The 27766-nt window shown below is 45.5% G+C and overlaps 1 protein-coding gene and 1 long non-coding RNA gene across 6 annotated transcripts; one reads left to right on the forward strand and one right to left on the reverse strand.

The window, feature by feature from the left end:
* Positions 1 to 53: 53 nt before the first annotated feature.
* On the forward strand, positions 54 to 20723 carry pms1 (PMS1 homolog 1, mismatch repair system component). 5 transcript variants are annotated; one of them, XM_064326761.1, is made up of 14 exons: positions 89 to 194; positions 413 to 538; positions 691 to 841; positions 1658 to 1840; positions 2991 to 3093; positions 3580 to 3743; positions 8139 to 8255; positions 11877 to 11999; positions 12196 to 12336; positions 12678 to 13498; positions 16130 to 16606; positions 17021 to 17166; positions 19251 to 19411; positions 20281 to 20723. In XM_064326761.1, coding segments are annotated over exons 2-14 (2787 nt in total). In that variant the 5' UTR covers positions 89 to 194; positions 413 to 536; the 3' UTR covers positions 20479 to 20723. The 5 variants fall into 5 exon arrangements, with proteins under 5 accessions (XP_064182833.1, XP_064182831.1, XP_064182832.1 ...); XM_064326762.1 differs by having other exon boundaries at positions 17021 to 17151; XM_064326763.1 differs by lacking the exon at positions 413 to 538 and having other exon boundaries at positions 54 to 194.
* Positions 4126 to 6118, reverse strand: LOC135250466 (uncharacterized). The gene is made up of 2 exons (XR_010328939.1): positions 4557 to 6118; positions 4126 to 4284 (listed from the first exon to the last, which is right to left on the reverse strand). It is a non-coding gene; the product is annotated as an uncharacterized LOC135250466 (long non-coding RNA).
* Positions 20724 to 27766: the final 7043 nt, after the last annotated feature.

The raw sequence follows: 27766 nt of genomic DNA on the forward strand, positions 1-27766 counted from the left end.
AAGCGTCACCGAGTGATTGATGTCAATTTTACCCAATGACGATCGAATAAAGCTTTGCGTAAGTCGCACATGGAGGTCGGTTTCCGGTGTTTAGTTGAACTTGAATAAATATGTCAGCGTGTTCGGTCCAGTCAGCAGGAGTACAGAATATCCCGCCAGTGGACACTAAACACCGTTTACTTTTGTTCATTTAAGTGAGCCATGTTTTTAAGTTATTTTCATTTTCTAGATGCAGTTATTTTTTAACTGGCTATAAGTGAACAATTTATCAACCTGTTATTAATCCTTGTTTTTAGAATCCGTAAATATGTAATAGTCGGCGAGGTAACTGATGCTTAGTTAATAGCTGCATATCTACTATCTATCCAGAATTGCATTTAGATGATCACGGTCATTATTCATGTGATTTCAGAAAACTTGAATGCAGAGGTGTAGTTTTTTAAGTGTATGTCAAGTTTGTTTGTTTCTACAAACAAACAAACGACGGTCTCACTCAGTCGAGAGCAGGGGTATCCAAGTTTACCCGAAAAGTCCTGATGTAAATGCAGATTTTTGCCCTGCACCATACCGCGCCTTATTCAACGAATTAACTAATCATTGTCTTCATGAGTCGACTCGAGTATCTTAGTGCTGGGCTAAAACAAAAACCGAGCTATTTTTCATGGATTATGTACATGTATCATGTTGCAGGTACCCGAATGTGGCAGAAATGAAGCCCCTCCCCCCGGAAACCATTCGGTTGCTGTCCAGCTCACAGGTCATTACATCTGTGCTTAATGTTGTCAAGGAGTTGCTGGAGAACTCTTTAGATGCCGGAGCTTCAAGCGTTGATGTGAAACTGGTAATTAATTAATTTTTTAAACACATGATGAAAATTCTTGAAATTCTTGTAAACCCCCCCCCCCCCACCGTAAAGGATTTTTAACTATCGAGTGAAATTAGTTCATTGCATCACTTAATTGACTTTTCAGCATTTACAACGTCATGACGTGTTTGACTTCATGCCAACAGATGCCACCCATCTGTTTACTTTCTGTACCGTTATTTCTTTCTGCCCATGTTGATAAACTTGAGTCTTTTCATTGAATGCAGTATGGATTTATAAGTGGTGTAATTGCATGTGTTAAGTATAGCATGTGTTAAGTATATTCTATTTGAAAACGGACATCAGCTCTTTCAAAAGACAGACTGATTTACACCTATCTTAACCCTGAGCAAGTGCATATTTACATACACAAATAACTGATCAATAGCCTTTGATTTTGATTAATGCTAATGCACTGTTTCCATGTGAGAAGAAAGTAATTTGTTAAGTTTTAAATCCAGTATTAAAAATCTAGAAGCTTTTCTAGGTTGCTACATGGGACCTGACAAGTTTTAAGCTTATACAACCGTCACTTCCGGGTCGAGGCGAAAGATCACTCCATTTAAATTGTAACTGCCAAGCTGCATATATATGAATAAAAACAGGGTGAAATATTCTCTTTGAACATTTGGTTTCAGTACTGAACAAGGTGACATATGCCTCTGTATTATTATTAATTGCAGTGTTCTTTGAGTACTGGACATAGCACTGCCGTGTCGGTCATATGTGCTGCTGTATAAATTGCGTGTCATGTGCTGCTGTATAACTCTTGCGTATTTGTGTGCGCTGTAGGAGAACTATGGACTGGATCACATAGAGGTGAGGGATAACGGCTGTGGAATCAAAGCAGCAGACGCCCCGGTGATGGCAGCAAGGCACTACACCTCCAAGATCTCCAGCCACCAGGATCTGGAACACCTGGAGACCTACGGTTTTCGGGGAGAAGCGCTGGGGTCTATCTGCGCTGTGTCAGAGGTGAGGGACACTCAACCCACATCAGCGCCTCCTATAGGTGATTGTGTGTATTTATATGAGAGAAAAATGAGCATCTCAGTCAACATCCACCCAGCAGCCTTATGCAGCCCAGTGCATGTCTAACCATTACTTACAGTATTGAGGAAAAAAATAATGGGTTTTAGCAAGTCATGTGATGTGTGTACTGTTAGACCAGCTCCTGTTCTCTCTCAGTTGTCAGTGGTCACCTGCTCTATATGTGAGCAGCTTGAACCCTCTGTTCTTCCCTGTTTTATGGTCCTGAAAATGAAGTGCGTACAGGTGTGTGAAGCAGCCGCACAATCTGCTGCCAGGGCCAGCCATGTGATTGGCCAGCTGGCCGTTGTGTCGCCCAGGATGGAGAGCTTGTCCAGCTGGCGGGATTGCATTTATCTCATCGTGCACCAGTGACTCTATTGGTCAATTTGCTGCCTGTGGTCAGCCTACAGATACAGTTCTTTGCCATTTACGGCCCTAGTCCGCTTTGTGTTTTGCTGTACACTTTAATACCTCGAGCCTTGCAAAACATTGATTGTACACAACTGCAGTGACTTCTGAAGAAATAGCGGAATGGCTGCTGGTGGTTTTCAGGGGTTGTGTGGACAGAAGAAACTTGTGCTGTTCGTGCATCAGCTTCCTTGAAATGTTGCACAACCAAATGATAAATGCATCTACAAAGGCCATATTGAAGAAAGTTGGCCATAATCGGGCTGACATAAGTGGTACGCAAGTAGCTTACGCATTAACGGCAAGAAGATTAAAATGCGTGCCAATTTTTTCACGGAATAAGTACCTAAAAATAGGTAGGCATTTGCACCATTTTGACATAAAATTTCCCTGCATCCTTGTAGGTACCACCCAAGGTCATTATGTCAACCCAGTGACAGTGGGGCCTGAGTTCTAAAGGGGCTTTTGTGAACAAGAAGTGGTCTGAGATCTCATCTATCTTTAAGTGGACCAGAAAGGGAACCAAGTCCTTTTTCCACTTCTCTTACAATGTGAACACAAAAAAGAGTTCATTTGCAGCTGGTTCACTTTTTGGTTCGCTTTAAAAGAACTGAGTTCGGTTCATTTTAGAAGAATTATATGTGAAAACACCATATAAATATCTACTGTTGTCATTCCATGCCAGGTCATTCTCACCACGAAGACTGCTGAGGAGGACATCAGCACTCAGTACACTCTTGACCTCACTGGAAAGATCATTTCCCAGAAGCCCTCTCACCATGGCCAAGGTTGGACAACTGCATTATCCTGACAGCATTTTTATATTCTACTGTTTGAACTTGGCGAATGCTCCTGTTTTGTATTTGTCAGCAGTTGCACTTGTCTTTATTGGTTTTAAATTTCCAAAAACGACTAAAACACATTCCTTTTAAAGTAAAAAATCCATAAAGAAAAATCACCTAAGGCAAAAATTGTTAACAAAATTATTTGTCAGCAGCTGAAATCCATAGACTCTAAATTGCTCATAGGTTTGAGTGTGTGAGTGAATGGTGTGTGTGCTGCCCTGCTATAAATTAGCGTTCTGTCAAGGGTGTATTCCTGCCTCTTGCCCAATGCATGCTGGGATAGGCTCCAGCACCCTCTGCGACCCTACCCAGGATAAGCGGGTATAGAGAACGGATGGATGGATGCATGAACTCAATGGATTCTGTAAACGTGATGTTATCACTACCCTTCTGTGGTGACTTGAGCTTTAAATTGAGCCGTTTCCTCAGGTACCACAGTGTGCGTGATGAAGCTTTTCAAGAACCTGCCGGTGAGGAGGCAGTTCTATTCCAATACCAAGAAGTGTAAGGAGGAGCTGAAGAAAGTGCAGGACTTGCTGATGGCCTATGCTATCATCAAACCAGAGCTAAGAGTCACATTCACTCACAACAAGGTACGGTACACCCCGCTTATTACAAGTCTACTTGCGGGAAATTCATGGGAATGACTGTTCTTTCACACCTCCATCTTTGTTAATCTGGCCACTGAAAAGGAAATGTATCGCAGAAAGCTGACTGGTGCATTTTGACATCACTTTCAAGTTTGGGATCGTTTCTGAATGACCTTAATTTCCAAAGCATTAGTATCTTAGAGATTACACTGACAATACATAAAACTGTGAGGAGTGAGAAATATACAGTTTCTTATGGACAAATGAGAATTTTTACTGATGCCCAGGAGCTTTTGAATGAGTGTCCTCACCAATGTTCCCTCTAATTTTTCATGTATCTGGGCATACACACAAGCTCCCTGAGCAAACTGAGGACTACTGTGAGCAACATTAGATATGCACGCTTTATTTTTAAATAAGTAATTTGGTCCACTTAAAAAAAGACAAAAATCTGAAAAATGGGATGTGTAGATGTTATACAGTATGTGAGAGTCCTGCTTTGGCCATGGGAAGAGTCCTGCTTTGCCTGGCTGAGGGTCCTGTTCTGGAAGATATGAGACATATACACCTTTCAGACATAACATTTTGCTTACATTAAAACATTCACATTTTGCACAATGACTTGTGCTGTAGCTTGTGATACAGTGCAAATTCCTGTAACACTTTGTCTGTAAAATATCTAATTACACAGTTTTTCTTGGCATTTCTACTACCCATAAATGATCTAATAGTAAGAACATTTAATGATTAATATCCATAAAGACAAAATCTTAATAACCGTCACTAGAATATGCACAAATCTGACTTAAATTTTACCTTATTTTTCACGTCTGTCCTTCTCACTTCTCCAATGGTTGTACACTTTGTCCAGGTTGATGGCTTCGTCTGCTTCTTGCTTTGACTTTATGCGCATCAGCTGGTCCAAATGTGTCACTTCAAGACGATTTCTGGATTTTGTTTTGATATGATTCATTAAACTAAATCCTCTTTCACAGTCGGCACTGGAAGCTTGAAATGTAGCACAAATATCCACAAGCTGTGAGATCTCCTTTAGCTCCTCACATCTAAGTGTTGCAGCAACCATATCTGAGAATGTGCTGATTGATCAATGCCCAAGTCCTCTCTGTGGGCCACACAATGTTGTTCAGTTAGGTGTGGTATTTGGCGCTTTAACAAAGCTGCAACTCCGTTGTGTTTTCCTAGCATTACTGAGGCACCATCGGAGGTCAGCATCACCATTTTCTGCATGTCCAGTCCATGTTTGGAGTAAAACTGAGTTATTCCTTGCACAATATCCTGAGCAGTGCATGCTGTCAGCTGGATGATGCCACCAAACACAGTTTTGTAGTTAACATCATTTTCCTCCCTGTATTTAATATATATGACTAGCATTTTGTGTACTGATATGTCTGTGCTCTCATCTACTATCAGGGTATGCCAGGGTGCATTTTTAATACTGCACATAGTCTCATTCTGCACTATCTCATTGATTGAGTTCACAAATTCAAAGGCATAGTTTTTGCTTCGCCAGCTTTCTGGTATACTCACATACTTTGCCATGTGATCGTGGATTTGTTGAACTGACAGAATTGATGCATTCATTTTGATGGCAAGTAAAATATTGTCAATGAGAACTTTAACTTGTTCAGGGTCCGATTTTGTTTTGTGTGACAGCTCGTTCCTTTTCTCTCGCTCTTTTGCGCTCTCCCGCAATAATGTACCAATCCCCTGTCCCATCTTGAGTCTTCGTACAGTTTCGACAGCTTTTAAATGACTTTTATGCTGAACGTGACGCTTGAGATAGTCCAGCTTCCATTCAGTCCACATTTTTCCCTCTGAAAACTCACTTGCTACTTTGGCATCGCTGCATGTTTTGCAGAGTAGACCTTTCTCACTTGAAAAAGAAAAAATCTCACCCAATTTCACCGCTTTTTCTTCAATTTGCACATACTCCGACAGCCATTCCATCTTAAAAGAACTGCATTTCTTTTTTACTGTGGCTTGCTGAGTGGATGTGTCGCTGCCTGTTCGTTTCGCCATGATGCGGGGTTTGTATTAGCATCTATTAACCTGCTAGCTAACCTGCACGGCGCATATAGGCAGGGCCCAGACGCAAGCACCGTCAATGCCATGATTGGCTTCGTACCGTAAGTGAACCGTATCGTATCATTGGCTGGACACCTGTCACTCACTGAGTGAGAAACAAAAAAACAATATTATTGGGCGAATTAATTAGATTAGATTAGGTCTAATATTAGATATGAATTAATACGTTATGTTGATGTTGTTTATGCGCTGGATAGATTTTCTTGTGCGCTGAGAATGTGCGGGCAGTGCGCGATTGCGCACGCGCGCAGCTTAGAGGGAACATTGGTCCTCACCAAAACAAGAGTCCAATAACGTCTTTGATTGATTGTTTATTTTAAAACACCGCAAAATGCACAAACGCAAAATTTGGTAACAAAGGAAATTGCCAGAGATATTTTGTTGCTGTTTTCTGTGCAAGAGTAAACATAACAGCCAATCTGTGGTCCTCTTACTTTCTGGTTCACTTCAGCAATGCTGGAGTACTACTTATTTTTACCAGTTTATTTCCTCCAATTCCCTAATCTCCGTTTTTACACACAGAAATGCTTTTCACCACAAGGTGTCCTCATCCACCAGAAAATCTTACACAAGGAACCTTTGAGTCTACCAAACCTTTATTTAATTTTTGTTCATGCACCAAATACTGAATTATTTGTCATTTGTAATGTTCATAGCTGAGTAATGTTTTCAGTATTCTTTAAGGAACTCAAAAGTGATAGTTTCCCCCATTTGCAAGGAAAATTGTTAGTGTAATTGTAAATGGTTAAATATAATTAAAATTGCATTATGTCAGACTGGGGAGATTACATTTCTCAGATTAAGCTGTGTGGCCCGTTTCATAAAAGAATGTGAGACAGCAGCAGTTTATTTGCCCAGAAATAGTTAGGGTACTCACAGCACCCTTCCTCATTTATTATACATGTGTGAAAAAACGGGGTATTTACATTGCATTACATTACATTTATTTGGCAGGCGCGTTTATCCAAATCGACGTACAGTAAGTGCATACCGAAGGTCATTGGAACAACTAAAAAACACTGATCTGATAAGGTACTGTACTCATTATGTAACAGCCATGAAGCTATGTTCATAGCCATGAACATCTTAAGTCTAGTTCACACAGTAAGCTTGGGCTGGGTCAGAAAGTAATGTTAAGTCAGACTAGGAAGCATAACAACAAGCTACAACATCAAGATAATTGCTGGATGGAGGCACATGTAATATGAAAGTGGTACAGGAGGTACATGTGTAACATGAAAGAGGTCCATGTGTATTTTTCCATGGTTTGTCACAACTCTTCTAGGAATTGGGCTTTGAACAGGAGACCAGGAAGTAGCTCAAAATAGCCTAAAAATTCAGTGAGATTCCTTGTTCTGTGGTGCCTACCTTCCTCACCCCTGCAGCTCGCTGTCAAAGCCGGTTTTGTGCGAGCGTTGGTTCATTTCACAGCGCATTCGCATGGGTTCACTGTGTGTGTGTGTGTGTGTGCGTGCATGCTGTGTATGTATGTGCGTGCATGCGTGCGTGCGAGAGAATTTTGCTCAAACACTGATCATTTTCCCCCAGCCCCACATGGCAATCTGCCTTCATTAAGAATATTCTTCTGTCAGAATGAAAATTCTCACGGCCTGCTTTGAACACCTGGTACCTGAGCTGCATGGTTTTGAGCAGGAGCGCGGAGCCAGGTTGCGTGTACACGCATTGAAAACTACAGCGACGGGGGGGGGGGGGGTTTGGGTTGGGGGAGGGACACGTGGGTGAATTGGGGGAGGCACATTAACCCCCCGATTCATTCTCTCAGCGCTTACACACGCATATCCTGTATCACAAACTTAGCACTTAAGCCTGGGTCTGATTTCATAGCGTCTCCCTTTACACCCCACAGATTGAGTATTTCATTGCAAATATTTGTGTTATGGGCTGCATACTTTCAGAAATCAACACCCCCTGGATCTACATTCGCTTGTAGAAACACCAATGACAGATACGACTTATCGGTGTCAAAACATATATATATATATATATATATCCCCATCTGCAGGTACTAATGCAAACCCAGATATGCTAAGATAAGTAGTGAGTAACGGCACTGGTCCATCTCAGAGGGTGGATTTAAAGCGTAACCGCGGAGAACGGACTCGGTGTCAGAAAACCACCCGAACATTTGTAGGGGCGAATGGGCGGGCTCTGACCCGGTGCAGGGTGGATGCTTGCGGGCACGTAATCCTGCAGGTGGCTCTTATTTAACAGATCTTATTTTAGGATTAGAACAAAAAAAAATCCTTGACCTGTTTTAGCGTGCGGTTTCAGGCGCTGGTCTGGCAGAAGCCCAGGGTGTCCGATCACAGGAGGGCCCTCCTGGCAGCGCTCGGAACGGCCCCCACGGCCAACCTGCTCCTCCTCCAGCATCGCCACCAGCAGCCGCAGGTCAGTGAAAGGCCACCTTCTAGCACTGGCAAATAAATTCCTTCTCAGCGCTTTAGGCATATGCCTTGTAAAGCTCCACATCGCTGTAATTCCATATACTGGGGGGTGGGGTGGGGTGGGGTATGGGAGTGGGGTGTGGCGGGGGGGGGGGGGGGTGGGCGGTGGGGTGTAGCACCCGCAGTCTCCGCCCCTGTCAAACGTGTGTGTAACCAAAGCCCCAGTATTTCACACACGTGTAGGAAAACCAAGCTCGCCCGTCAAGAGTTGTGGAGCATGAGCAGGAATGCGGTGTATTGTAAACCTGTTTTATAAAGAATATACGTTACCCTTTTAAGATGCTATTTGTGGTCCCGGCCCTGACTTGTCCCCCATCGCGGTATGCACAGAAGCATCGCATGCCTTACTGCCGAACGGGTCCAACTGAGCAATAGGTGAGAGGCTGGAAAAGGCCACATGGTGGGACGCTGACAGAACTGGGTCTTGAACCATCCCGGTGCGGTGCCTGCCTCACAGTCCTGGAACAACTCGGTGTGCCTGGTGTGCTCTGTTAGCATTCTATACATTATTCAGTGTTACTACACCCATTCCATTCAACAACTTGCCCTTTGCCATTTCTAACATTTCTGTGGTTTGCATTACAATATTCCTAATTGGCTTCGCAACAGATATTAGCAAACAAAAGCGAACACATTGTGCACTAGTGTAATGAAAGTTCTTATGAAGGTTGCAGCCTTCACAGTCCTGTGTTGTGATGGTTCACTTATTAGCGATACTGTATTACGGGCGCCCAGCCAACAGGGGGCCCTTCCTTCCAGAGGAACTAGTGAAAAGCTTGTCATGTTGTGTGGGTAATTCTGGCAACACAATGTTGATGTTCAATTTTTGATTCTGTTGTATGCATAATACATAAAAGCTTTTTGACTGTGATAGGTGACATTGTAATATAATGGTCAACTGGGCTTGTAACTCAAAAGGTTATGGGCTAGATTCCAAACTGGAGCACTGCTATTATGCCCTTGAGCAAGGTACTTATCCTGAACTGCTTAAGTAAAATATTCAGCTGTGTAATGGAATGATTTGGTTAAATGGACGTGTGTGCAGTGCTGGATAACCAAGGGTGGCCTTGATTTGTGCAGTCACAATCCTGCCATCAACAAGGAAGCAGGTTTGCTGAGACCCAGCTGAGAAGAAATCGAGCTTCAGAGTATGAAGTGACTCATTTCACCGTTCTCTCATGGCTTAATTGTGTTATAACAGCGGTTACGTTTTTTCTGGCACGAGGATGCAAACCCTTTCACGGACCTCTGATTTAACTGTTGGGAATCGAGCCATTTCTTTCAGAGGATAAAATGTCTGCTTTTACTATGAGACATTTCCTATTTAGTTCTATTCAACCATCCTTGAAATGACTTGTCCTTTTTAATTTCCCCCTGCATCAGATGCTGTAATAAAGCTTCATAAAGTGGTTTTCCCTGATTGGCTACTTTACTCTGTAAAACACAGTTTTACTGCCAGCAGATGCCCAATTGTTTTGTCACAGGATGCTGACCGGCAAAGCCAGATGCCAGAGGCAAATGCAGCACTAAATTAGAAGGGAACGCGTGGACTGTGGCGCATGTGGATGTGTGGCTATCAGCGGAACACTGCTGGCACACAAGCGTGTGCCCCCCTGCAACGCTGGCCCCTAGCTGACCCCCTACAGGCCTGGCAGAGTATCCCATCTGCACCAGGAGCCCTGGGAGCACAGCATCACCACAGGAGCCTGAGAAAAGGGCCCAAAATCCTGAACTCTAAATAATGACCGTGAGCAGAATGTACCTTCTACAGGACCTGCTACTCTCTTGTACACAAGATTATTTAGTCCCCTTCTTTCTTTCTCTCTCTCTCTCTCTCTCTCATTCTCTCTCTCGCATTTGTAGAGGAGAATTAATAATTTCTGTCACATGAACTTGTGGGACCGGTCGTAATTGTGTTTCCGGAAAGTGTAAAGATCAGCTGGGTCACGGCGGGTCATGTGGGCGGGCTACCTGCGGGGCCGCGCGCCCGCTAATGGGTTCCCACCAATGCACATTCTTTCCACGTAGCAACGCCGGGGCTGCATTCTGATTAAGGTGACCTCTGTCCCTCTGCTGGGCTCGGCGCTGGAGCCAGTGCCGCGGTGGAACAGAATGTCACACCGATTTTTTGACCGCGACGGCCCCCGTTTCCAGGCCAGAAATCAGGGCAACCAGCGGTAGTTGCGGAAGCACTAATCCGTGGCCAGTTATGACGTCCGAACAGGCCACTGCACGACAGCGCACGTAAGGGAAGCCTGTTACTATTAATATATAGCAACCCCATTTGCAATAATGTCTATCTTAATAAATATGATCAGTATTTGGCCACAAACAGGCACAGTCCAGTACAGTCCGTTTAAAAAGTAAGAAGGCACTTTGAAAAGATTAGGAGTGAGAGGTCATTCATTTAAATCCAGAATTGCCGGTGTGCTGTGTTCTGGAAGCTCAAGCACCGGTTTGCTCTGTTCGCATTACTGCATTATGGGACATGGAACAGCAGAGAATTTTTGCATATGTAATTGTGGATTTTGTAGAAAGTGTTCATGTTAATCAGATTATCAAAAGTAAAGCTAATATACTAGCTGGCTAATAATAGCCACACAAACAGCATTGTGAAATATACACACAAACACACACACACACACACACACACGTACCTGCACGCACACACCAACACACACCCACAATATTGATTTGGTATTAAGTGTTCTACCTTACTAGTGTTGTGTTAGCAGACACCCCTTATTCATGAGATGCTGACTTCCAAAGATGCTGACGAAGATGAAATTACGTCATCATTTTTGTTTGGTTGTTGTTATTGCGGTCCCGTGTCCTTGTTTTGGGAGCAGCGTGGAAGGTGGGGCCCGCTGAGGGGGCGGTTGTGTGTGAGCGCGCTCGGAATAATGGCCCTCTTTCACAGGACTACATCACCTGTGCTGCAGTAATTGAAGATGTTGTAATGGCAAAATGTACGTCATGCAAACGGCCATTGTAAATGTTACAATACCAGTAATTCAAGTTCATTAAAACTCCAATTAAAAATGCCCTCTTGCCTCCGGACTGCCAAGCTTGTTAATTTAACATTGTGTGCTCCCGTTATACAGGGCAGGGTGGTTCATTTGGTGATTTGGAGCCGTTTGGAAACTCACTGGTGTTTACAGCATGCTGCCCAACAGAAAAGGGTTTCATTGCAGATTTTAACAGCTTGGTAACAGCATCGTTGGGAGATGATGACATTCCTCCTATGATTATGTGCTGATAGCTTAATTACTTGCTAAAAAGGCCACCAACAGTAGACAGTGTGTGATTTATTTGTTTTGAAAAAACCCATCTGGGTGGTTTGACACTTTGTGGTTCTAGAAGGTGGAGCAATCAAGGCTTGGGCATTCATTTATAAATATTTATATTTTGAATATTAAGTTTGGTTATCATTTAAAAAACTTTGGTTTTGGTTGAAGTCAATAAATATCTTTGGCACAAAGTACTGTACATTGGATCAAGTACTCCACTGTAATAATATTTATACAGACAGTATTGTTGACATATTTTGTTCTTATGTTTATAGATTGCAATAGATGGATACTTTCCCAAACCGGGCTCAGATGTTTCCATAATGAGTTCCAGTAGTTCTGACAGAACATTCATATTTGTGAATGATCGACCCGTTCATCACAAAGATATTCTGAAGGTAGGTGAGATGGTGTGTGTGTGTGTGTGTGTGTGCATGCAGCACGGCTATACTCAGTGTGTTCTGCACATGCTACCTTTCTGTGACAATCTGTGGACTGGCGTGACTTTGCTTTAGTGTAATACGTAAGCCAACATTCAACTCTGCTTTACCAACAGTCTTTTTGATGGGATCTCTCTCTCTCTGTCTCTCTCAGGTGGTCAGACAGCAGTACAGCTCGCAGTGCAGTGGGGAGTCTACTCGCTACCCTACGCTAATGATGTCTATCACCATTCCCGCATCCGCTGTTGATGTGAACCTCACGCCTGACAAAACTCAAGTGATGCTCCAAGACAAAGTAAATTCATTTATAATTGCTGGTCCCCAGTGGTGAGTTTTAGGCAGTGTCCTTGCCCTGACTTTGAGCTGTCAAAATTGAGGAAGTGCAGTACCAACTGCTGAGTCACTTACACGAATTGCTGCTGCAGACCCACCAAGTTAATGTTGGGGCTCAGATTGGGCTGGTTCTGTAATAAGCAGTCTCTCCTTAAAAAGGACACCTGCCAAGTATGTAATATTCAAAAAGCCCCATCTTCAGAACACAAAACTGATTGGTAGCTGTTATTTGCTATTCATTTGTATTTGCTTCTTTACAGTCTTTGTTGACAATTATTTTTTGTTCACCCTTGACCTTTTCAGGCAGCTGTGCTCTCCGCAGTGGAGGACATGCTAATTTCGCTATACGGCCCACAGACCACCTCCGAATCTGCACCTCCAGATGATGCTGCGCCCCCCGGGAGTACGAATCCCTCTCCCCAGGTCTCTGTTGTGGATGAATACAGAGGTACTGATCCTGGATCAGAGTCTGTAATCACTCAACAGAGGACCGCCTTGCCTGAGGCTTCCTCTGGAGCCCCTTCACCAGAAAGACCAGATCTTTCCTCAGCGATGCACAGCGAACCAGCTGCCGAGTCGTCTCTGAACCAATCAGGGAACACAAGCTCCTCGTCATCTCTTGAGGACTGGGTGGTAAGCTTGTATGAGTTTGATGCTAATCCCACCCTGGCGAGCGAAGTTCTCCACGGCTGTGCCCCTGGGCTAACAGACCAGGCTTCTCCAGCTGGTCCAGGACTCCTGGAGGACCCCGGCGGTGACGTCACAGGGATTTCGGCTGAAAGCTGGAGCACGGGTCGGGCTTTCAGGGATGTCCACACTGGAGAACCTCTGGAGCCAGTGAAGATCCACCGGTCTGCTGAACCCTTCGGAGAAACCGAAATGGAGCCCAGGAAGAGCCCCGGCAAAAAAACGCCGTCCAACGCAGTGACGGAGAAGATGACCAAGCTCACGGCCTACGACCTCATCAGCAGCCGCGCCGTGAGGCAGCCCATGTCTGCGAGCGTCATATTCCAACAGGAAATCAGACCCACAATCCTCCTGGAGAACCCGAAGGCCAGTCTGAAGGAAGTGACCCTCGCTATGGAAGAGCAATGGAAAAACCTCAAGGAGGAAGACAGGCAGAAGTGAGTTTCCAGATTGTACCGTCAAGGCAGTAATTTCCATTTGTTGGGATACACCAGGTGAAAAAAACGCAGACCTGTCACATGAATGTGTAAAATACAGTGTGGAAAACAGCTTGGCTTGTGCCTCGCTCTGCCCTAGAGAAAAACAGTCAAAATGAGGTATTTTTGTTTTGCAAAAAACTGCCTCTGCTGATTAGGTTAGATGATCAGTATTTTGCACCGTGAAACAGGTATTCTGCCTCACAAGTCATTGTGCTTCAAAGTAGGCACCATTGTTTATTGTGCGGAAAGACAGTACTCCTCTTTGGTTCCATTACAATTATTTCCTGCATTATTAGTTATATTTGAAGCGTTCATAAATGTAATATAGTGCACTTTGTCATCTTTTCTAAACCGTATTTCCAGATGCAATTATTTATAAGTTTCGTTATTAGTGTTGTTGACAACCCTGATAGAACGTCCCCTTCTGTGAAATGGAAACAGATGCTCGCTAGTATTAAATAACGGCTTATATTAACCTAATAGATAATTCATGTTTTACTGGTGCAGGAAAGACCGTGACTAACAGTGTGCTTATCTCCTCATCCGTCATGCGTGTTTTTCTACGGATGGAAAAAGCGCGTTGAGTTTTGCTTGTGGCGCTTCAGTATTAAGGAGTGTGGAAACATGCGTGCCTTAGAGGTGAAGAGGTGCTGCACTGGGACCTGTCAACCGTCCATGCTTTCGGAAGTTCCTGTGCGAGGCCTCTGAGGATCTTTGGAGCTTCTCGCGGACCCCTTCCCTGAGCCTGTGCTCCTGTTACCGCATTCGCGTGGGTTACGTTTAGCAGTAACGGTTAAAAAACATCTCCCCCAAACAGCCTGGTCGTTAGGTGTATGTTCAGTTAGATCTCATTTGTGAATTCTGGCAGCCTGTGCTTGCACATAATTGGCTGCTGGAGGGGATGGTCGAACGTGTGCGATGGCACACCGGTGATAGCCTGAAAGTCAGGTGCCTGCAATCTGCCTGCACTAGCTGGCAGTGTAGTATAATGGGTAGGGAGTTGGTCTTGTAACCTGAAGGCCATAGGTTCTATTCCCAGGTTGGACACTGCCATTGCACCCTTGAGCAAGGTACTTAACCTGCATTTCTTCAGTGTATATCCAGCTGTATAAATGGATGCAATGAGCATCTGCTAAATGCCTGTAATGTAATGTAATGCTCATGAACAGCAGAGACTGAAGCTGGTCTGGTGTCAGACTGAAGCTGGTCTGGTGGACTGCAGAGTGGGCAGAAGCAGTGAGCGACCGCAGCGCGTATTAAAGAGAAAAGCGCGATTATCTTCGCTGATGAATGATGGAAGTTGCAGTGAAGGGGCTGGCTTACAATAAGAATGACTTGCTTTATAGAATTTCTATTTGCTCCCTCATTTTTATTGTATGTTGTGCACCAGCACTAGAATGTTCAATATCTTTATCATGATAAGAAGATCACTGTTGCCAGATTGTGCTTATCAGTAGTTCCCCCCCCCCCCCCTCCCTCTTTAGATGAAGATTGCGAGCTTCTGTTTCAGCGTGAACACCCATTCGTTAAGTTACGCTGAAGGCTCCATGCAGGGCTGCGCCGAGCAGCAGCGATGCTGAGCGTATAATTACTTGGCGTGTGAAAACGATCAGGAGGCGGAAGGCCGAGACTGTCGGTTTTTACAGGGCTCTGTTTTTGACGGTTCAGTTCCCCCCTCAGGCAGCAGCTGGTTTTTGTCTCTCCTCTCCGCACGTTTTCTGCTCGGTGATTTACGGCGCGTCCCCGAGCGCCCCTCGGACTGACGAGAGTCATTCGAATGGAGACTCCACATGTGAATTGAGGATATTTAATTAGTCGCTACCGGTGACCTCGTCACCAGACCCATTTTCCGTGAGGGCCTGCAAAGTTATTAGCCTGCCGGTGAATGTTCACGTAAGCAGCGACTTTTCCTTTTTTTTCTGTCGAAAAGAACTGGGCAATTAGTTTAGGCCAAACAAAATTGAGTGTACAACCTGACCAATAGCCTATAGATTGAACTAATAAAAATGAAATATGTGAAATATTATTATATTTTTATATATTATAGTATATAGCATATTTGAGGTTCTGATTGGAATGGTAAACGCATATTGCTGAAGTTGCATTGTCATTTAAGTCGATATTATGTAGTGGAGAAAATGTATAAAGATTCAAGTGACACCGGATACTCCAGTATGTCAGATAAAGGTGTTTTGGTTAGATAGAATTATCTATATTTTTCTCTACATGGATTAATAAACAGTGGGATATTACAGATGCATTCAAATTTATTTGATCAATTACAATTTTGAAAGATAATATTATGAAAACGAATTTGTTAGTCCAAGTCCCCTGGACAAAATAATCTGACAATCTGAGCAGTTTAGTAGAAGACTCCGAATAGAGATGTGGTTAATATTACAGACCCATTCATCCAGAAAATAACACAAAATGGTATATTCAGAGCCATTGTGCACTACTGTAAACCAGGAAATTCACTCCAGTGGCAGAACGGATTGTGTTCCAATCAGTGGAAGGGTTTAAGGTTAGCCGCTGCCTCTTGGAAGCAGGTTATTATTGGCTTATTGAAACGCTCGCTCTATTCTGCAGGTACGAGGAGAGAGCGGAGAAGGACGCTAACCGCTACGACCTCCAAAGCAAGCGGGCGTCGGAGCGAGCGGGCGCGCGGCCGGGGGGGTCGCCGGGTGAGCCGGAGAGGCGGTCCCCGGCCCTCAAGCGCAAGGCCCCGTTCTCCAACCAGACGATCCTGGACCAGCTCTTCTCCTCCCAGGCCCAGCAGCCGGCGCGGAAGAGGGGCCCGGGGAAGCCCAGCCGGGGGCTCCCCTTCAGCCTGGCGGCCCTGAGGGGGCGCCTGGGCCTCCCCCCGCGGGAGAGCGGCCCCGAGGCCCAGGCCCTCAGGCTGGTGCAGCGGCTGCCGTCTCACGGGGCCTGGGTGGTCACGCGCGGCGGGGAGCTCTCGCTCTTCAGCCCCTCGCGGGCGGAGGAGGCCTTGCTGTTCAATCAGCTGTTGGAGAGGAATGTGCTTCCAACAGCTCCCCTGGAGACCCCAATACTGTTAACAGATGGGTAATGTATCTCACACTCGTATCCGTCTCTCTCACAGACACACACACAGACACCCACACACACGCGCGCACACACTCTCTCAATTTACCACTTTCACCTCGCATCTTGTAACCTTTCTATGTGGCTAATGACTATGCAGTTTTTCAGAAGTGCACAGTTCAGTTTCTCATTATATACCAGTTTTAAGTGATCTGAAGTTCATTTTTCTATAAATTTTTTTTATGACCATCATATGTGATAATGATGTCACCCGTCCACCATGTGTAACAATGCTGTTTCCCAGTCCACCATGTGTAACAACGATATCACCCATCCACCATGTGTAACAACGATGCTCCCTGTCCACCATGTGTAATAATGATGTGTACCCTATCTTACCTGTCTTACCTGTCTTGTCTCTGTGTTCCCAATCAGTGTCCTTGGTGGGGCAGAGTACACTAGTACACTCTGTAACATGGAGAAAGAATGTCCCGGAACCGGTGGAGAAAGCTACTTCTCAGATCCCCGTCTTCTGTCAAACGGGTTTCAGATTCGACTGAGTGCAGGTGTGTGGAGCACAGGTGCACTAAGCCATGCGCACGGACACTTTTGCTTTGCTTAAGAAAACATACAGAAAAACAAAAACATGCAGGGGAAATTATTGGTTTGTTGTGATGTTCATTACAGACTCCAATTAGTCTGTAATTGATCCATGTAATCTATACCTAATCTAATAAATGTAATCTATATTTAAATTTCGTATAACATGCAGAGAAACTGTGCATTGTGATATAACATAAAATGGAATACACAAAAAGATAATTTAAACATACCATGTAGAAATTTAGCAAACCCAAAATCCCATCACAATGATTGATTGAAATCACTAAAATCAGGAACATAACCTTTTTTCCTGTTGTCAAAAAAAGTCAAAAGCTTTGCCTATATTTGTTTTTTGGGGGTAAATAAAGAATCTCGATTATTTAGTATATTCCTTTATCAGCTTACCAAGAACTTTCATGTTGGAGTCCCTTGACTACTTTGTGAGGCCTGCCATTTTGGGCAGAGCCTGTGATTAGGTCATCAGGAGAGTAAATTGGCTTAAGAGAAAGTGCTGTTCTGGCGTTTTGCTTTCCTCCGCAGCCCAGCTGGATGCCCAGTTAAAGTGTGTTATATGACGGACTTGTTAAAAAGGGTTTAGCTATAAAAAGCAATGTACTTTTTTTTTGTTTTTTTTTTTTTTTTTTTAAACAACGTGACCGCGTTTATTTCTGGACATGTGACGGCACCCGAAAAAAGGTAGAAAAGCTCCGGTTTGATTCTTTGCTCGTTCTCCCGTCTTGTTTTTGTTCAAACGAGTGGAACGCAAACTGACGGCGGTGTTCAGCACCTTTCGTTCTTTCGCTTTATTATTTTTCCCGATTCACGCTGTTAAAAGGTTCATTGTCCCGTTTGATTGAAAAAAGGTTGGGCCAATTGGACATCATTAATGTCATAGTTCACAAATGACTCAGAAATGTCAAACATCGGGGCTTGAATAAAAGGATTATGGGTAATTATTTCTGACAGAGTTGCTGTGTCACTGTGGGATTAGTGATGCCGTTGAAAAACTTCTCTGGCTCTCTGGGAAATGTCTCCGTTACATGGAATGCAGTTTGATTTAGCAGTATTTTTAACAAATGTTGACTTTTTTTATAACCAGAAATATTAGCTACACTGTTATGCAAAAGCCCATCAAACAGCATGTTAATATAATGCATTATAAGTGCAGAATTGAGTTATTAATTGTCTGTACTCGCCAAACCTTTTCCATAGGCTTAATAATGCTCATAGAAATTTGAAGCAAAGTGGGCAAGGTTATATCATGCAATATTTTTTGTGAAAAGTCAGAGATGTTGCATGATCGGGAGATTTAGAAATGTAGCAGATTTTTCCTAGCGAGCATTGTCACCGTTTGTTATGGTGTAATTCACACCTTGTCCTCAGATGCTGTGACCTTATTTATCCTTATTTTAAGCGAAATGGTACCCGTTTCCTGGTGGAAGTTGCTGCGAGTGTAGGTCAGCTCAGTCCAGTTGGCCTGTGTTGGGGATGGAGGGGGGCGGGTGTTGCGATAAAGAGAATAAGCTGGCCTTTTGGCTTTATACATGAGAGAAATTGGGAGAGCAAGGTCATCCGGAGAGCCTGGTCTTGGTGCCCCTTGGAGGAAGCAGGATGAGGTGGTTACGCTCATACTGGGGGCTCTACTTCCTCATGTCAGCAGAGATGCACAGGTTTACAGGAGGCCACAATGGTACTGTCACTAAAGAACAGAATATCTTTTTGCCAATTTAGCTGCATTTGTAATGTGACCTATGCCCGGTGGACAACAGAGAATGCAGGGAAACTGTCGGCACTAGACTGGAACCTCTCCACACGAATGGCCATTCACCATGGAAAGATTGCTGCTCGTAAACTACATTTTGGAGCCTTCGTCTGCTTTTCTTTCCAGTCTGTGAGGGAACTGTAATGGTCCTGTAGCACTCTATTTGGCCCAATGCTTGGTTTCATTGGCTACCTACCCGAGTCACAAAATCACAAATTATTTCTATATTATTCTTGCCTGGAGAATCTTGTGGCCGCACAGAGTGTATTAATCGTTGGTTTTTCTGCTTTGCTTGGCCAGGGTCCCCGGCTGCTGAGAGCCGTTTGGAAGTTACGGGAATAGCAAACTGTGTGCCCTTCCTTGGTGTCGCGGACCTGAAGGAGATTCTGGCGGCCGTAGTGGACAGGAATGCTACATCTGTGAGAGAGACCAGGCCGCTCAAAGTCATCAGCTACCTTCAGGTGTGTAAGCCCTCGCGCCTTTCCGCCCGGCTCCACGCACACCATTGCAATTTAAATGGAGAGCCACTGATCCTGTGTTTGGTTTCCCTGCGTGTGAGAAACGGCGTGGCTGTGGCATTGAAGCTGTGTTTGGTTTCCCTGTGTGTGAGGAACAGTGTGGCTGTGATATTGACCCTGTGTGGCTGTGACTTTGACCCTGTGTTTGGTTTCCCTGTGTGGCTCTGGCACTGACCCTGTTTTTGGTTTCCCTGTGTGTGAGGAACACTGTGGCTGTGGCATTGATCCTGTGTGGCTGTGACTTTGACACTGTGTTTGGTTTGCTTGTGTGAGGAATGGTGTGGCACTGACCCTGTGTTTGGTTTCCCTGTATGTGAGGAGCAGTCTGGCTGTGACTTTGACCCCGTGTTTGGTTTCTCTGTGTGGCAGTGGCACTGACCCTGTGTTTGGTTTCCCTGTGTAGCTGTGACTTTGACCCTGTGTTTGGTTTCTCTGTGTAAGGCATGGTGTGGCATTGGCTCTGTGTTTGGTTTCCCGGTGTGGCAGTGGCACTGACCCTGACCCTGTGTTTGGTTTCCCTGTGTGGCAGTGGCACTGACCCTGTGTTTGGTTTCTCTGTGTGAGGCATGGTGTGGCATTGGCTCTGTGTTTGGTTTCCCGGTGTGGTAGTGGCACTGACCCTGACCCTGTGTTTGGTTTCCCTATGTGGCTGTGACTTTGACCCTGTGTTTGGTTTCTCTGTGTGAGGCATGGTGTGGCACTGACCCTGTGTTTGGTTTCCCCGTGTGGCTGTGACTTTGACCCTGTGTTTGGTTTCCCTGTGTGAGGCACGGTGTGGCACTGACCCTGTGTTTGGTTTCCCGGCGCCGCAGGGGGAGGCCGTGCGGCGGGTTCGCCGGCTCCCTCTCAGCCTCTCTGCAGAGGAGGTGAGGGACACTCTGTCCCGGATGGAGCAGCAGCTGGGGGACGGCTGCCAGACCTGTATCCACGGACGCCCTTTTTTCCACCATTTAATTGACATCCCCAAAGCGGAACAGGACGCCCTTCAGATCATGTCCAACACTCGTTAAAATACCGAAACGCACTGCAGCTCTGGGACTGGGGAATGCTCTACTGCAGATATCAAGCTGTTTTTGTTTTATATCAAACCAGTGTTTAAGGGATTTTTTTTCCCCCTTAAAATTCCTTGTCTGTCTGTACCTCAAATTTTGTTTTTCTTTTACAAATGTCTTTCTCTGCTATGACTTTATATGCGAGTGTTTGTGTTTATAAAGAAAATATATACATGGTTCATAAATAAATTAATTGGTCTGTGTGTGGTGTATATATTCAGTATATGTTTTGTCATATCCTGTATAATGACCACTAGAAGATGTAGTAGTCATAATAATACGAATAATGCAAATAGGAATTATAATGCCAACTTCAGGAGGGTGGATCAGTATCAAAGCTGGATTCGGTCAGCGCTGCAGTATAGTGCTCCTTTTCAAGGTTTAAAAAAATATATATTTATGCACCGGACATATTTATATTTCTATGGAATGAGAGAAAAGGCAGGATCCTCTGCATGTTTCTTCTTGGTCTGCGCAGTCAGATGTTCTCTTGTGCCACAGCGCTCTTCTAATAAGGAGCACAGTGGTGCCTGCGTGGCAGGGAGCGAGTGACCGGGTTCGTGCCGATTCTGCACCCGCTGGTAGCTGTGATTAGTTGAACGGGCGCCAGCCGTATCTTTATTTCCCATAATCCCCGTGGCACGCAGCTCCTGCGCTCCGACTCAGCTGGGCAGGGGAACCTTCCCGAGAGCTCTGCGAGGAGACGCGAAAGCGTTCCCATCTTTTCCGACGGGGTAACGCACGTGGTAGCAGAACGCCCCGGGCGTTAAGTCAGGAGGTGATTTCTGCGGCAGGTTGTTCCTATGGGTGGTCCTCTTGGCCGGTCCGTAGCCAATCACAGGTAAGAGTTGAGGCGCGTGCCAGTGCTTCTCCGGTCCGGATGAAGACCGTGACCGGATCTCACATGAAGTTTCAGTCACAATTTCAGCCATTCTGCTGTTAAGTTTAAAATGAAAAACGCAGATTCAGTGGCGAACTCTATCAGAAAGCTAATGAACCACAAAATTACATTCAGCAAGCCATAAATTCACTCCTCCACCAAGCCCTTTTTACACAAATCAGGGAGCATAACCCATTGCACACTTTTTACACCAATCGCTAGCATGCTTAACTGTCATGCCCCTAAGGTGAAATTAGTTGCTAAGGTGTTAGTTACCTGGAAAACAGGTGAACAAACTTTGAGGCCTCCTAACATTTGAAAGATACACGCTGTACTTCCAGTTAGCTTTAGCACCAAGTTATGAATTTGTGGGAGCTATGATTAGCAGACCTGACAGGAAAGTGAAGCATATTTTTTGCTGTTTAAACTAATAGAATGTACGTCGCTCTGGATAAGAGCGTCTGCCAAATGCCTGTAATGTAATGTAATGTAAAGAATAGCAATTACCTTTTAACACTAAACCCAGAGCTTCTGTGTTAATCACCGTTAGTGTGAAACTTTTGGCTTTTTAATCATGGTTGAACCTGGCAAAGTCTTTGAACAGAAGCCAGGCCTAGGCTTCAGGAAAACCTGCCCAGCACAGCTCAGGCAAAGACTTCAATTAAAAGTGATTGTTTCCAGCTACCAGCTTAGCAGGGCCAGCTTTGGAGTGCAGAGAAGAAATGGCAGTTAGCGTTTAGTAGATGGCGACAGTTTGCATTTTAAGGTATATCAGTGTTTCAAAGCGGCGCAGGAGAAGCTTTCTATGGAGGCTGCAAATTGCCGGGGAATCTGAAACCAGATTGGGAATCTGTTAACCAGTGTACCGCCATTTTGACTGGAGCTGGTGCCAAGATGTGGAAGCATAGAGTGCTTGGCACCAGGCGCTGCCAAGGGCCCAGTTTTCTTTTGGGTTTTCAGAGGTTTTCATCAAGTGGTCAGGTGATCTTGCAGAAGCCATGCTCAGCATTTCATTGACGGCCTAATTTGGGGGCATAGATATGAGATGAGAGCACGGGACCGGACCCCACAGGGGCGCGATTGAGCCCACTGGCCCACACCGGCGTGGAGTTAAGTTGTGGGGCGGGCGTAGGATCAGGTAGACATTTCAGGAACGGTCTCAGGAGTGGGGGGGGCGGGGGTATAAGTCTGCCCAGGCCTTATAAGGGCGGTTCTGTTTCCTCTGGGCTGTGGTGGGGGTGTGGAGGAGGTGTGGGAGGCTGTGTGGGGGGGGGGAGAGGAGGGGGTTGTGGCCCGGAACGCAGTGCCCGTTGGCCAGCGCTAAGCGCATAGATTGATGTGTGGAGTGATTTCATCAGCACTCCGCTCCCATGCTGTCAGTGACCGGCTGCTCAGGGAACTCAGCAGAAGGACGTGAGGCCAGGTTTGGCTCGGAGCCTGGCCAGCAAAGCCGTGTGCCATGGGTGCGACGGTAGTCTGCTGTCCCCCCACCCGCCCCGTGCTGACATACCTGACACAACCGAAACAGAAACATCTTAGGTATTGTTAAAAATAAATGAATGGATATTTTGTTTTGGAATTATGAGGGGCTGCCAGGATCACCCCCCGCGCCCCCATAGTCTAATAAACTGGTCAGAGCGATGCCCCTCCCCTGTCCTGTAGAGCAGTGCTTTGCAGTAGCACTGATATAACTGCAAAATAAACACTGAACCACAACAGCACTGTACACTCTATGACACTATTTTCCAACTAGCTTCAATGCTAATGTTCATCTTTGGCTCTGGACTCTTTAATTATTTGGCCAGAAATGGCACTGGGAGAGGGTGGGTGGGGTGGGGTCGGGGGGCTGCTGACTATGTCATGACTAGTGAAAAACTACCCAATCAGAAAACATCTTACACAACATTTATACATTTTGTGAGGGGTGATCTGTAATGTAATGTTAGTCTTTTAAAGTGCTTTGCTTTACAAAAAAAAAAGTGTGTGTTGTAATAAAACGACCCACACCAAGTGATTTGAATGGCAGATGGCAAAATAAATCCTAGGTGACCTTTTTAACTGACTGGTCACATGGTCAAAGACGATCACCTGTTAATCCCCCTAATAACACTCATATGTGCTGTGTGCCCTTTGCTCCGGGGGCGATCATGTGCTGCTGGGGGACGATGTGGGACATGTACCCCCCGTCCCGCGCGAGAGGTGCGAAGGAAGCGATGGCGCGGGGGCACGTACGCCCCATCCCGCAGGAGAACAGGTAGTGGTCTACTGGAGGTGCCAGCTGGTTCCCCACAGAACCTGCACCCCACAGTTGCTGAGGCACTGTTAGACACACCAGAAAGCCAAGAGAACATTGTGCGTCAACCTGCGCTAAGTACAACAGTATTTTAAGGTGTGCATTGAGTATTGTGGAGTTTTAAGGTGTTGTCTGTTTCTGCACAGGTACAGTATGCCAGCTGTCGTTCCATTATTATTTTACTAATCAATGGAAGGGTATAGGTTTGACCCTGATACTAATTCCAGTTGAAAAGAATATTTTATGATAATGAAAGCAATAAATTAAAATTTAATGAAAGCAATAAACTGGCCAGTGTAGTAAGGATTGCCGGATACATACTGAAATGTGTTCCAAGACTAGTGCCAAACACAACCCCCTCATTGGACTCAATTACCACCACCCCATCCCCCCAACCCCCCCCCCCCCCACCCTTCCACCCCCAATGTACTCATTCACCTCTGGCTGCGGCCGCTGGCTCGCAAAGGCCAGTGCGCCAAGCGCACGACGGTTTGAGAATCCTTCACAAACGCGCATTACCGTGCCGACGTGCATCACCGCGTGAGCGCGTACGCTACCGGGCGAGCAGCGTCACTGAAGCTTCGCTCTCCAGTAACCCCTGCGCTACCCGTGCCTCGCGGTCAGGATCGAAAGTGCAAAGCTCTCAGCCATCTCGATCATCCAGAGGCTATGCGCAGCTATCTGTCAGGAGTCTTAAATTAATGCAGGCTGAAGCAACTGGCACAGTTTAGGGTGCGGGAATGTGGATCCAGAGGGCTGCCAAAATAGCCAAACTATCCCAAGGTTGATTTTACTGAGGTTCAATTAAATTTAAAGTTAGAAGCTACTGGACCGTAGCTGATCTAATCCTGCATCACAGCCAGAGAGGAACATGGCGTTTTTACCTTCTTATTTATTTAATTTATTTACCCTTCATTTCGCCAGGAGAGTCCCATTGAGATTCATTTTTATGAAATTATTATTATAAAAAATTCTCCAGAGGGGGCGCACCCCCACCCCCCACCCCACCCGACTGAATGAACATCACCCGCTAAATGAATGCCCCCTCATATCAAATGAATGCCCCGCCCCACTGAATGAATCCGCGATATGCCTCAGAATGAATGCCAGCACCAAAGAATGCCCCTCCCCACCCCCCCACAGAATGAACCCCCGATAAATGCCTCTTCACTAAATGAACGTCCCCACCATGTGACTACTGGCAGCAGCTTCGTTCAGTGACTGAAAGACTGGACACACAGCTGCTGGTTTTTGTGTTTAAGCAAATTCATATTTCCTTTACAGTTCCTCATGATTTTGAACAATTTACTCTGCTTTGGACGTGGCAGTAGAGGGCTGTAACTGTCCGAGGACTGGATTAGAGATATTTACGATTGCTGCACTCCAATGTCTGTCCCTGCTTTTGCAGGTGCGCGGAGAAATATGAAATGTTTCTGACAGCTAAGGAGACTGCAGGAACTCTCACTGATCCCACCTGGTCCCCACAATGATTCAGGAACAGGAAGTGTTTGCAGATGTTGTGAAAAGTGGAGTCTTGAATGTCAATGAAAATTATTAAATGGACGTAACAGATTGACTGTGTTTAATAGCACATCCCCCAAAGATTTGGATTTTGGAAAAGGCCATTTTTCTCTCCTGGTCCTGGTGTTCTACTTGTCCCAAGTACAGTAGCCAGAGTAATTAAGTGATAAATGATCCCAACACTTACAGGTGCTACCTTTTCAGACAATGGCCAACTATCAGATTAGTATTAGGATTATAGACCTAAGAAAATCAGTTTTGTACTGTCAGTTATGTTGGTAGGGAAGCACTGCCACAATGATGCAGATGTTATTTGCTCATGTTTTAAACTGGTCTATGGTATAACCCCAGTTAACATAGCACCCCCCCACCCCCCCTCCCCCATTTAAGACATTTCATCATGGATTATTTGGAACCAGAAATGGTTGAACATCGTTATTTAGACTGGCTGAACTGTACACCCTCTGGAAATGTTAAATTAAAGTTGCACAAATAACGCAAATAACATTGTATGTCTTTCAAGCTGTTGCGTAAACCTTGGCTCCAGCTTTCTGTAAGGAAATGAAAACAACTTAAAACTTTGAAAAAAAACCTTCACCTGTTCAGCAGCAGTTGGTGCGCTGGAGCATTTTCCTCTGACTCGCGTCTGTGCAACACGAAGCTGACATTTTGACCTCTGACCTCTATGCGCACTTGCCTGTGCTCTATGACATCAACTGCACAGGGTGAAGAGCATTGCAGTGCGAGCGTGATTGGGCAGCGCGAACAGAATGTCTAGGGGATAGTAGCCTATTGATTGGGACCCCGATACTGAGGGGGTGGGGGACTTCGGAGCAGACAGGGCCTGATGCAGTCAGACACAGAGAGCTCCCCATATTCTAAACTGACTCACGCTAATAACTATATTACTACAACATATTGTTATCATTCAGTGTAACCACTGACATGACGGTGTACCAAGCATTTCTGGTTACACTGATTACAGTTCCTCACAATGACTGACTTATGCTATTTAAACAAGCATTTAAATGAAAGGCTTTTCGTTTTTTAAAGGAACAATAATACTGACTTTCTGAGGCTACGCTCAAGGTCCACAGGTATAGGTCTTTCTGTATTTGGCGAGTGGGCCACATTGCTTAATTTCTATGTCTGTCATCAGGATTGACATTCAGTGGGTTACTGTCAAAATAATCCACTTTACCCAACCAGCTAGTGCAGTGGTCTCTAACCCTGGTCATGGAGAGCTACAGGGTCTGCTGGTTTTTGTTTTCACCTTAAAATCAGAACCCAATTGAGACCCAAGACACCAGGTGAGTTGAGTTAACTGTGTAATGTAAAACCAGCAGACCCTGTAGCTCTCCAGGACCAGGTTTGGAGACGACTGAGCTAGTGCTTATGCTGCAGCCTCAGAGTGTATTACACTCAATCCCAAAGGACGTAAATGAACAAACAGAACAAACAGATCTAAATGCAGCTTAGAGCAAATGCATGGTGCTGCTTAACTGTTTATTAAAATTGAAGTTATCTGCAGTTACAATAATCATTTGAATAGCTGCAGGAATGAATCACCCCAATTCTGTCATTTCCTGTTCAGCATCAGTACCGGTCAGAGTGAAATATGTGGTCATCCCTCTGTGCCACTGAGATGACACCGAGGAGGACTTCCTGTAAGGAGCTGCTGTCCCCAGTCCAACGCTGAACAAACACCTGGTTTATCCACTTAGACCTTCTGCGCCATGTAAAGGAAATAGTGTGGCGAGCCCCGTAAAACAAACAAACAGAAATAAAGCGCGTGTCCAGTAAAACTGATTGATAGGATGTCATGGGGCAGCCAGGCCTTGCTCAGTAGCAGATGTCTTGTTACACTGCACCTAGTATATTTCCATATCTTAAACAAGCCCCCCCCCCCCCTCCTCCTCCTTCGGTTTAGAATGTAATTTACTGCATTATGTATTTGCAGGGTAAGCGGCGTTTGGGGAAACGTACGCAGATTCTTCCTGAGCGAAAAACAAGTCCGTGATTGACAGGTCCCATGCTCCGGCCCCTCTGGGAGCGCCTTTCCTGCAGCCGGCTCTTCTCCGAACCGGAACCGGGCTTCCACCAGAATCGCGCCCTCGCTTGGCCGCTTCCGTTCTCCATACCGCGAGTCATTCCAGCGCGCTTGGGCCCAATGAGCTTATCGCTTATCCGCTGCTGGACGGACACGGCCGCGGAGTCGTGCGTACGCGCGGGAAATGATTTCAGCCCGCTCGGCCAGCTGGCTGCCGCGCGCTGAGAGGAGGCTGTCGGTAGCCCCGAGGCTGTTTCTGCATCCGCTCGCGCTGCTGTCTGTTTTAGCCAAGTGGATGCTGTAAGCCGCCTTCCCTCGACACCGCCGGAGAGACCGGCTCACGCTACGCATCCTGTGAATGCAGACCTGAACGACTGTTGGGTTTCGACTCTAAAAGGTGAAAGCCCCTCTCCTTTACTTTGACGTGTCCACGCTAGAGGGCAACCATGAAGGGGTAAGAGTAGGTGTCATGTGGTGCTCCTCACTAATTGGGGCCCCCTGG

Source organism: Anguilla rostrata, chromosome 3 (genome assembly GCF_018555375.3).
Source record: "Anguilla rostrata isolate EN2019 chromosome 3, ASM1855537v3, whole genome shotgun sequence".
Lineage (NCBI taxonomy): Eukaryota > Metazoa > Chordata > Actinopteri > Anguilliformes > Anguillidae > Anguilla > Anguilla rostrata.

Bases quoted from the DNA above. Each gene is read 5' to 3' on its own strand.
- pms1 (XM_064326761.1), top strand. The intron at 8,256-11,876 runs GTCAGTGAAAGG...TTATGTTTATAG, and splicing joins ATCGCCACCAGCAGCCGCAG to ATTGCAATAGATGGATACTT. The intron at 13,499-16,129 runs GTGAGTTTCCAG...TCTATTCTGCAG, and splicing joins AAGGAGGAAGACAGGCAGAA to GTACGAGGAGAGAGCGGAGA.